This window comes from Belonocnema kinseyi, chromosome 5 (assembly GCF_010883055.1).
Source record: "Belonocnema kinseyi isolate 2016_QV_RU_SX_M_011 chromosome 5, B_treatae_v1, whole genome shotgun sequence".
Taxonomy (NCBI): Eukaryota; Metazoa; Arthropoda; class Insecta; order Hymenoptera; family Cynipidae; genus Belonocnema; species Belonocnema kinseyi.
In genome coordinates, this window is record NC_046661.1 from 115118343 (window position 1) to 115130239 (window position 11897).

An 11897-nucleotide genomic window follows, 5' to 3' on the forward strand; every position below is an offset into this window, starting at 1 on the left:
TCGGGATACTTATAAGATACTACCATGATTTTTTCAGATTTTTTGGTCCAAAAATAAATTAGGCCAAAAACCGGCCTTACCGACCCTCCCCCTTTTACTATTTGGTTTAAAACTAATATTCTTGATGAAAAATGATCTTTTTAGTTAAAAATGCATTTCTTTAAACCAGAATTTATATTGTTCGATAGAAATTTAAGTTTCTTGGTTAACCATCTCTTTCTTGTTGAAAATTAAACTGTTTTGTTGAAAATTTTATTTATTTTTCGTTGAAAATTGATTGCCTAAAGTCTCTAATTCTAATGCATACAATTGCCAAAGTTTGTACAATTATTTACCTTTCAAGGCTCATAATTTCAAATTATTCGATTTTAAACTGTGAACGTTTCCCTAGGGATCGCGGGACTTTGTAGGTTGGGGGAGGGCTTATGGGTCTTGACGGAATATAGAGCTAGAATAGGTGAATCAGAGGCAAAGATATTGTATGGCGAGGTGTAGCTGTTCTGGAGAACAGTTGGACAGGTGGCATAGCTAGTCCTTCGGGGGTTCTATATTAACATTTCTTGAGGGGAGGATGGCTTTCTAGAAAAATAAACAAAAACTTCATTTACTAATTCTTATTTAGGGGCCCGTGAACCTCGGGGATCCCGTATCATTAATACGGCTGATACGGCGCGGCGGCAGCTACGCCCCTGTGTCGGACTCTACTATCGGCGAGAAAACTATAGGCATCTGCCTTTAAATCTTAACAACTCAGTAAAAAAAAAATGCCAGCACAATAAAAAAATAGTCATTTAAAAGCTGAAAGTGTTCTACGTTAATGAGCTTGAAGATGTTTATGTAAAAAAATTTATGTGCTTAACAGACCGAAAAATGTCAAAAAAATGAGGATTTTTGGATACATTTAAGAACAGTCAAGTTTAGAGCATTATTTCTTATACAAGGGATGATGGGAAAAACTTGAAAAAATTCATTAGTATGAGGAAAACTATTTTGAACCAGTTGCAGTTGAGAAATTTAAAAAATAATAAAAATTGTTGCTTAAAAGTACAAAAATGTGCAACTATATTATCTTCAGTTCTAATACAAATATTAAAGCGATTCAAACTACAAACTGTAATGGATAGGCTCTGTATTTATTTTTAATCACCCGGAAGGACGTGTTAGTCTTATTTTTTGTGAAAATCGCGATATTTTTATACATTTTTTTTATTGGAAAACAAGTGACAGAAAGCAGGGGGGGGCCTTTTTTGTTTTACTGCCGACCGCTGGTGCCATTCTTCGATACCCCTGGCGTGCCCCCTCAGTTGAGGTTAGACCATTGAGCGACACACGAAAATAAAAAAATAAACAATGAAGCGGTGCAGACTTGTAGCAACAATGGTGGTGATCTCGTTGGTACAGTGGAAGAACATTTAACAGTAATTTCCGTAAAAAAGAAGAGGAGAGACCACGTGGCACGGCTTGCAAACAGCAGAGGAGGAAGGACTCCAAAGACACTCCCCTGAACAGGGAGTTGAAACGGAAGAAGGTTCTGGATATACAGGGCCTTACTTTCGCACAGATAACTAAAAACGCCCTAGTGGGAGTTGTCGTTGCATCGAAGTCTCTCTATCTCTCTACCAGTTGGACAGCCTGAGAAAGGAAACCTCTGACGAGATTAATGCGTCACCCTGCGTGGGGCACGCCTCCAAACTCAACGATATCTTCATCAGGTTGGGGCCATCGTAACAGAGAACACAGACATTTGGTCGCGGAACTGGTCAGTAGAGAGAAATTAAACATTTAGGCTACAGGAGGGACTAAACCTTGAGATCAAGAGGACTGAGTATCTCCACAGGTACTGCGAAGCGACAGTACGGATTTCCGGGTACAGGCCAAACGAGCGCAAGCTACCTGGATTACCTTCCCTTCTAGGGGATTACCTTCCCTTCTCGGATACGAGATAAAAAAAATCAAACATTAAATTCTTGTTTCTATGAATAATGTATATATAAATTTAGAACTTTTTTACGAACAGTTCGAATTTCCTACGAACAGTTTCTGAAAATTTTATGCTTGAATAAAAAAAGGGAAAGATTGTATTTGTGTGATTTACTTTATATTTATAAATTCGCACAGCTCTGAGGATTTTAAACCTCGAACTCGACAGTTTCTAAACATAAACCATGAGTGCGTAAACACGCGCAGACATCGAGGCTGAACATTGTAGGTATAATAAAAATTCTAGCCACTCATCGAACGAATTCAAATCACACATAGGCGTCCTCATACGCACCGAGCGGGTGGGCGAGATCGTGTGCGGGCCACGTAAAGACGAACATACGTCCTAATTCCCAGATTTGTCGGGCAAGCTCATGAGTGCAAGTTCGTCAATTCTTTCTCAAAATTCGCAGATTATTTACGAAATTACATCAGTGTCCAATAAACTTTTTCCATATCCGAGACCTAGCTACTAGTTCGTGACTTTTTTGCGTATACATGTTTTCCGTGTAAATCACCTCCAATCACCGTTCCAATTTATACACTCAAAATTTAAAAATAACTGATGAAAGCTATTTGGAAGTCATTTTTCGGAAATCTATGGGCTTTCAAATCCAATTTGGCCCATTTTATGAGTATTTTCTAATTTGGCCACCTTTTGCCGATTTTCGACAACTGTATGTCGATGAGAAATGACATGCCCCTGGACTACTGAAAGTTCATAGATTTCCAAAAAATGGCTTCTAAATAGCTTCCATCAGTTTTTTTGAATTTTAAGTGAATAAATTGGAACTGTAATCCCACTGGAAAGGAAAGGTAACCCAGGTAGCTCGCGCTCGTTTGGGCCTCGCCGGAGTTCCGGTACCCCCAAGAATCCTTCGACCATTCTGAGGCGTCTGAGTTTCCAAAACCCTACTCTACGAACCGATTTGTGGAAGAGTTATTCCGATTAAGAGGGATTCAGACCGGAGGAAAAAAGGCTGCATTCTGATTGTTGTTGCTCCCAAATTTTAAATGAGGGTTCTTTCTGCTCTGGATTACCGAACCTATCTGGGGGTGTGTAGGTTTACTTTTCGGGTGACCCATCTGCGTTCCAGGGAGGGGGAGGGGGGGATGAGAAGGTCATACAGGCGCCCTGATTTAGCCTATCAATGGCTGAGACGGGAATCTCCATGATGCCAATTTGTTTGCTCCACAGCAAAGGCTTTCGTCAATTCTAACCGAGTGTGTGTGAGTGGTGCAGGAACGGTTTCCCCTAATCCAGGAACCCTGCTTATACAGGCAGAGGATTAGTGTCTTGGGAAGATGTGTCTCCATATATAAAGAGCCGCGCTAAAAAAACATTGAGGACATAAAGAGCCGTCAAGGGCGTGGATAAGATTTTATTTCCTAATTTCTGCTCCAGGAATCGGACCGTTATTAATGTGAAACTCAGGTGCAGAAGCGGAGAAAGGCGAGAGGTTTTTATCGCCTTGGCTTATTTCCCGGGCATTGCTTAGGGGACTCGGCCTTCTAGTGAACTAGAAAATCTAGGCAATACCAAGAGAACAGGATTCATCTCCTGTGCTTTGTGATGCAAACTCCAAATGTAAACTGTGCGGGAGCACAAAAATCAGCAGCAGAAGAAGTGATTTAATTGAATACCTAGCGGACAGTAAGCTTTAGATTCTGAATCAGGGTGACACTCCCACATTCCAAATTAAAAACAGGAGTAAGGTTCTTGATTTGAGTTTATGCTCGAAAGAACTGAGGTACGAGGTAGTGGGCTGGAGAGCTTTCAAAGAGAAGCCTCTCTCGGACCATGAATATATTTTGTTCCGGTTAACCCTAGGAAAACCGATGGCTTTAAAAGTCAAAAGCCCCAGGAATGCATTTTGGCACTCATGTAAAGATGAACTGAAAAGCAGCCTTGTAGAATTCCCCACAATTTGTGATATCATAGATGAGTTAGAGGACGCCGCAGATTTTCTTCAAATGTCTCTGGCTTTATCATATGAGATCAATTGCCCTACTAGCCAAATTAAGTCTAAAAAGGGAGAAGAATAGTGGAATGAAACCCACCTGGATAAACTCTGTAAAAATACCAGAACAGTGTGATAGGACAAACAGAACTAAGTTGCCTTTTAGACTGAGGAATCTATACTGTGGCGCAGTACGAATACAATAAATATATAAAAAATCATAAACAGGGAGATTGGAGGGGCTTTTATAAGCAATCAAAGAACATTCCAGACGCAGCGAGGCCCCACAAAATCCAGGGAAAATGCAGAAGCTCGCTCTACAAGCCTCGATGATGGTGAGTTTGCCAAGGACGAAGAAGCAACGCTGAATCACCTGATGGAAGTCCACTTTCCATGTTTTATATTAACTCAATTTAATCAACAGGTGGAGAAAGGGTGAAGGCCGATTGGAATTTCGCCGTCGAATTCGTTGATATCTGGAAGGTGGAATAAGCCCTTATGTCCGTCTGCCCCTTGAAATCACCAGGTAACACGAATAAAAATTTTACTAAAAATGAATTGTGAAAAAGTAATAGTAAATAATATATTATAATACATTTTTGTGCTAGAAATACCTACAAAAATATAAAAATTATAATAACAAAATGAATTTTTATCATTTTCTGAAAAACGTATAATTCTCATTCTAATCTTTCTACTTTCTAATCAGAAAAAATTCTACTATCATTCCATTTCAATGTATTGTAGACATCTGTTACTTTACGAAATTAAATCTTTATTTCTGTTTACTGCTTCAAAATTAGTCTACTTTATTATTTTCCTTAAATTGTAGTTCAAAAATTTATCGGAGTAACTTTTTTTTAATTTACGCAAGAGCAAATTCCCATTTCTCTTTTTATAAATGTTATTGTAATTTTATTATGATCGTATAAATAAATTTCAGACTTGCGAGTTTATTTAGAAGAGGCTGAATCTTGCATTAGATTTAATGCTTTTTAGGATTCTTTTATTTTTGGCTCATTCGTGGAATGAAACAGAATTATCTAAATGAGTGGCTTCTCGGTAGGAGGTGACTGACAATTCACAGAGATTGAATTAGCAGCTTTCACCCCCGTTCTGCCCTACCCTTAATTTTGATAAATTAATTACATCACTCGATTACAAATAGGCCGTGTTTATGTTCACCGAAATTCGGTAGGCGTAGAACAACTATTTTCGGTGAATCCAGGGAAGCTCGACAAGGGCGACTAGTTTCACCAAAATTCGGTGAGCCTAGTACAAATGTTTTTGGTAGGCCTAAATAAATCTTAAATATATATTTAATATCCTAATAAATATATGCAATATATTTTATACTGTTCCTGTATTTTCCAATAAATGATTTCATCACTCGCTTTTCCTCTACGACAGAACTTCAATTTATAATTTCAAACAAAAAATAATGCCTCGGGCACAAGAGCCTGAAGCTGAATTGTTCCTAAATTAAATCAAAAATAAAATCATCACTGATGAACTATCAATTATATCATGTTATCAAATCGTTATAATTTATTTCACTGTTTTAAAAATATTTACTACTTAGTCAACTATATTAAAATAATACTTTAATTAAAGACACTAATATTATCACTACTAATATGTGTTTGTAAAAAAAAACCTGAATTGACTTTTCAAACTTAGAGGAAAAAATGCATAACTTTGAAGGATTAAATTGAAAAGAAATGATTTTAAAAAATAAAGTAACAATTTTTTGAAGATCTTCAAAACTGATAATCTAATTCACTAACATATAATCATTGAAGTTGTTCGTCTGTACAATACCTGGAAAACACTGTAACATTGCTAAGGCATGGAAATTCCCGAATTATAAAATTTCCGATTCAAATTAATTTCTGCAACTGAAAATTGATCTACATTCTCTTTAGTGTGGACATTTTTTTACAGAAAGTTAATATTTATAGTCAAAAATTCATTTTTTTTGTTGAAAATTTAACTATTTTGTTAAAAATTTAATTTTCATAGTAGAAAATTAATTAATTTACTAGAAAATTTTACTGTTCTATATTTAGTTAGAAATTAATTTCTTTGGTTAAATATACTTTTTTGAGTTGAAAAATTTATTTTGTAGCTGAAAATGTAACTATTTTATTTTTAGTTAGAAATTTATATTTTTAGTTGAAAATTTAACTATAAATTTTTGGTTGAAAAATTATCTTTATGATTTGAAAATTCATATTTTTTTTAATTCTGTCTTTTTTTGATCGAAAAAACTACTTCGTCATAAGTTTATTTTATTTTCTTGTAAATTTATTTTTTTACTGAAAATTCAATTTCTATTTTTGCTTAAAAAGTAATTGCTTTGGTTGAATATTCGTTTTTGTTAGTAGAAAATTTATTTTTGTAAATGAAAATTGAATAATGCTATTTTTGTTAAAATTGTATCTTTTTTGGTTAAAAAATTATGTATTTTGTTGAAAAAATGGTCTTTTTTGGTAAAAAATTAATTTTTTGGATTGAAAGTTTAAGTATTTGATTAGGTTTCAAAGCAACTTTAAGCTGTACCTCGCCCTTTAGGTTCTCACGTTCTGTCTGACTGTCATGTATACATCCTTTTTTTAGGAACTTAATAAAGATTTATTATTATTAATATTATTATTATCAAATGTGCATTTTTGTGTGAAGGTTCAATATTTTAATGTGCAGAATTTCTGAAAATAAGACAATCAATGAAACGATCAAATTTGGACAACCACCATAAAATATTCCTATTGTATCTCTTTTTTTGGACAAAAATGAAAAAGAGGAAAGAAAAATGAGAAGGCAACCTATGATAAGGCAATCAGCCCATTCCCCTTCCTTCCTTGGTTATATTTTCAGGAATTCTGTGCATTTATTTGATTATTGGACGGCAAATAGGATTTTGATTTTGAATTTAATATCCATTAAATTTCTTTAGTTTTAGTTTAAAATTTTAGTTAAAAATTCATTTCTTCAACCGAAAATGTAACTATTACTTTTTTGTGGAAAATAGGTCTTTCTTGATAGAAATTTAATCTTCTTCAATGAAAGTTGAACTATTTTCTCAAAAATTTATTTAATTTGGTTGAATATTCACTTTTTTTAGTGCAAAATGTATTTATTTAATTAAAAATGTAATTATTCAATTTTTAGTTGAAAATTTATATTTTTCAGTTAAAAATTCATGTAATTTGCTGAAAATATTTCTTTTTTTGTAGAAAATTCATCTTTTGGGTTGAAAACGTTACTACTTGGTGAAGAAATAATTTTTTTGTTAAATATGTATGATTTTAGTTCAAAATTCATTGTTTCATAGAAATTTTTTTAGTTGTAATTTTATATTATTTAGCTGAATATGTAACTTCCATTTTTGCTTCGACATTTATCTTTTTAGATGAAAATTCGTATTTTTCATTTTGTTTATTTGTCTTTAATTGAAAAAATATATTTTTTGGGTGGAAATATCAACTATTACAATTTTCGCAAAGAATTATTTTTTTATCCAAAATTGATTACTTTGACTGAAAATTTGACAAGTTTTTTTGACACTTCCTTTGGTCTTTTGATTGACATATAATAACTGTAACTAAAAATGTAATTCTTTAACTTTTGCTTCAAAATTGATCTGTATGCTTTACGTAAATAAAAAAAACCTAAAAGCGTTAAAAATAAATTTAGAAACAAACTTTTTTGCATTAAAACTATTGGCCTCCTAAGTGTAAAGTTGTTTTTGTATCTAAATGAAAAATTAAGAACCGTCAGGAAACATGAAAAAAGTTTCAAGGAAAAGACCGGAAATTTCGAAATTGGTATTTTGTAACAACCTTCTATATTAAAAAAAATCAAAATATCATTTAAATCTTTAAAATAATTTTAAATATAAAAAAATGAAAACCCAGTGTAAATTGACCATTTTTAGGTTTACTCAGGTTTACTCACCTGTAATTTGTTGTCTTGTGTTGCCAAAACGATCGATTTTAAACCCTTTTTCTTCTATTTCTTCTCTATTCAACAAAGGTCTCCTTAGTGGTTCCTTCGAAATTTTCTATAAAAAAAAATCATTCAAAAGTTAAATACATTTAAATTTCATAACATTGAAAAAAGTATTTTTTTTCCTATTTCGAATCATACTGATACAAAAGGCTATGGAAACAGTTTTCTTTCATGATAGCCGAATCATCTGACAATGAATAGGGACAAAAAGAATCTCAATAGAAAGGTATGACTTATTATATTCAATTTGCTGCTTATAGAAATAATCCTAATGAAAGGTGTAAGTTATCAGATTAAATTTTCCAGAAGTTGTTGATTGTATCTAATTTACGGCCAAATAAAACCGGCTGCAGCAATTTCCAATCTCATGATAAAGAATTGCAGGTTGAATCTATCTATCCATTAGATTTTTCAAATTGAATGCCCACTTTAGTTCTATGAGATCGATCAATACGGATTATCCTTTCCTGTTTTTCTTTTCTTTTTTTACAACTGTAATTGGATTTCCAACGGCTAAAAGATTGAAGAGCTTTAGAGTAAAATTGGGAAAAATGATGATTTCTAGTGCGAACGGAAGAGGATGATGAACCCGGAAATTACAGAATCACAGAGGACGATATTAGTCTTCGTGATAAAGTGAATCCTCTTAATATCTCAGCAGGGAATTTTCAATGTAAGTCTTATATTTTTAACAGGTTTGTAATATTTAGTTCCAAGTCTGTTTAACAAAGCTTAATTTTTTTAAAATTTTGACCAGATTTAATTAGAAGTTTTCGAAAATTTTAATAATAAGTTTTCTGTAAAGAATATAACTTTACATCATAATGAGAGCGCTTTCTGCGCTCAGTACGTGTTTCCCTTCTTTTGTTGCCTGATTATCAAATTAAAATATATGCATAAATTTAAATTACTAATAAATGTGAAATTAATAATCGTGCATTTAAGAAAATAGTAAAATAAGTACATCTTCTATCTTGACCCTGATACATTTTTCAGATGTTTACATTTGAAAATTCGCCAACTTGTTTATTTTAAAAGTTTATGGTTTACTATAAAGTTTCAACATCTTTTTTAAGTCGGTCTAGACTTTAAAATGATGTCATTTTTTATATTTTTTTAATCGTACAATTTTTTAATCCATAAATTTTGATGATTTCAAAGAATAAAAGTCAAATTTTCAATTTTCAATCTTCCAAATTGAAGAAATCTCGAATATAAAGGAATAAAATTACAGATTTGTTTATTTTAAAACTTAGAAAATCAAAGTTCTATATTTTGAAAAATTACAATTGAAGACTCTTAAATTTTTAAGATTTATAAATAAAAATTCTTAAGTTTTGGTAATAAGTATTGAAGTTTAAAAGTAAAGTTTTCAATTCTAAATATGCCACATTGCAAAAATTTCGAACATTAATTATCAAATTACAGCATTTTTAATTGCAAACCTTAGAAATCTCAAAAAAATTTCCTGTAAATTTTCAGAAATGAAAACTCCTCAATGTTAAAGATTTAAAATTCAGATTTCTATACCTTTAAACATCAGAACTCAAATTTTAAATTTTAAAGATTTTAATTTGATGACATTTCGAGTAATCGGCATCAAAAACACAGAATTATTAATTGTAAAACTTGAATGTTGCATCAGTTTAAAATGTATTTATCCAAAATTGAGGTGACGCAACAACTCAACAAGCGCTCGAAACCGCGTAGAAGTATTATCCACCCAGATAAATCTATCGGTAACATAAAAGTGGCCGAAACGTGAAACAAAATATACTTTCGTCTTCAGCTTGACCCGGTCGACAAATTTTTCTGATGAAATTTTTTCATTCGACAATTATTACTCAAGATAAACAATGCAAACTTAGAAAATTTTTCGATAAGAAATCGATGTTTTGTAAACACACAACTCGCGATTATTCGGCCGTTTGTTGATGAAAATGCTTGAAATGTGTATGGTGTATTCTCAATATATAAGCGTTGACTACAAACAACGCATTTTGATTGAAAAGCGAATATGTTTGTTTTTATTTAATAGTAAATTGATTCCGAATGAAAACTACGTTTCGCCAACTTCGACCAGGGGGACAGTCATCAAAAAAATGTTAGTTGAAATAACTTAACACGAAAAAGTTTTTCACTAGACTTTGAGAAAGTTGTCCTGAGAATTTGAAGAAAATCAGTCGAAAAATGTGGAAATCGCAGCGAGTTGAAGTCAACGCAGCTGCCGCTGCAGTGATCCGCTTACCGGCTTTTTTTCTTCAGCCATAAAGCATTAGCGGCAAAGAACAACAAAACGCTCCAGCTAGACTTCAACTATTTTACACAAATTGAAATCATTTAAATATTTTAAAATTTCTAATTTTCTGTTTAAACTTTACAAAATTCAACCATTTGAATTTGAAATAAAAATTTAAAACGTGTGAAAGGGAGAAACTAAAAATTCAGCGATGAAACTTCATGATTCTAACTGCAATGTCATTATAAATTAAAGAAATTATTTAGTTACAGAGGTATCAGTTTCAGAGAATTCAATTTTTATATATTTTTATTTTAATCAAGACCATTTAAACTCTTTTGATTTTAAATCTTTTTATTTTTAACACTTTATTTATAATTATTATTTCCTCTCGAAATCTTCAATAATATATAGTTCAAATGATTCATTTAATTTAAATCATTGAATAAAAATCTAACAATTTTAAGATATTACATAAAAAACGAAAAATAAAAGCATAGTAAACAAGATCGCTGTGTATTTACTGTGTATTTACAGTCCAGGTAAGGTCAAGGGTAATTTTAGGTGGGTAAAAACTATTTGAAAATTCTTCCCCTGACTACAAATTAATGATGTTGCCAAACAGAGACTCAGACAAAAAAACTAACTGTCTTCCAGAAACCCGTCGATCCTCTGGCTGTTTCCAAGGCATTCTGGAAAACCTCGTACCAGAAAAGACATATTTTTAATATAATAAAGAAATTTGAACCAAGTACCTAGTTGAAATTTTAACTAAAGAAGATTTATGATTGTTTAAACAAACACGGAATAGTTTAATTATCAGTTTAAAAAATTAATTTACAACGACAAACAGTGTCAAATAAGTAGTGAAATTTTGAAAAAACAGAGGGCTTTGAACTAAAATCATAAATCATCAGCTAAAAAAAATGAATCTTTCACCAATAATTTTAAACCAAAAAAGATTTTCAGTTGTTATTCGCAAATTGCGAAAATCTTGAAAATTTAATTTAATCTTTATATACCCCGTAAATTACAAATTTTTCCGTTTTTCTTCCTAAGAGGTATTGATCTCGAAAATTGCCATTTATTATAGGACTAGCAAAAACTAACCGCTTGAAGTAAGTTTTGGCTTATAAAATTAATAATAAAAAGTAAATATTGCCATAAAATATAGAAAAATGGTTGTTTTTATTATAAATATAAATATATATAAATATAAAAATTAAAATTAAAAATTATAAATATAAAAATAAAATAATTTATTATATTAACTACTGTAGAAAGTAGAAGGTTAAAAAAATAAGGATTTAAAAGCAATAGATATTTGCAAAGACATTTATTTTCCTTATAAATAAATTGGAAAATTAGGATCCTTAGAGGTGGAGATAAAATAGAATTTATGAGAAAAAGGTGTTTATTTGGTGTTTATTTGACAACCACTGCAACCGACAATTCCGTCGATTTGTTCGTAGAACGAAACACAACGTCACAAACGTTACCCCAAACGACCAATTAACTCGATTTAGCTCTTCAGAAACCCCACTTTAATACAAAGAACCTACCCATAATCCAATAACAATAATTTGTGGATACTACATTTCTATTAACTTGTTTAACCTCATATTCTATAACAAAACGAAATAAAGAGCTCTAAATTAGATGGTAATAAATTTTAAATAATACTAATCAAATAATTAAACATTAAA

General features: G+C 31.5%; 1 protein-coding gene across 2 annotated transcripts in view; it reads right to left on the bottom strand.

The window, feature by feature from the left end:
* LOC117172769 (corticotropin-releasing factor-binding protein) overlaps positions 1 to 11897 on the bottom strand; it is a 138778-nt gene that overhangs the window by 38625 nt on the left and 88256 nt on the right. For both annotated transcript variants that reach the window (XM_033360975.1, XM_033360976.1), the window contains one exon: positions 7899 to 8004. In XM_033360975.1, coding sequence (XP_033216866.1) covers positions 7899 to 8004 — 106 coding nt within the window. The remainder of the gene's footprint in view (positions 1 to 7898; positions 8005 to 11897) is intronic.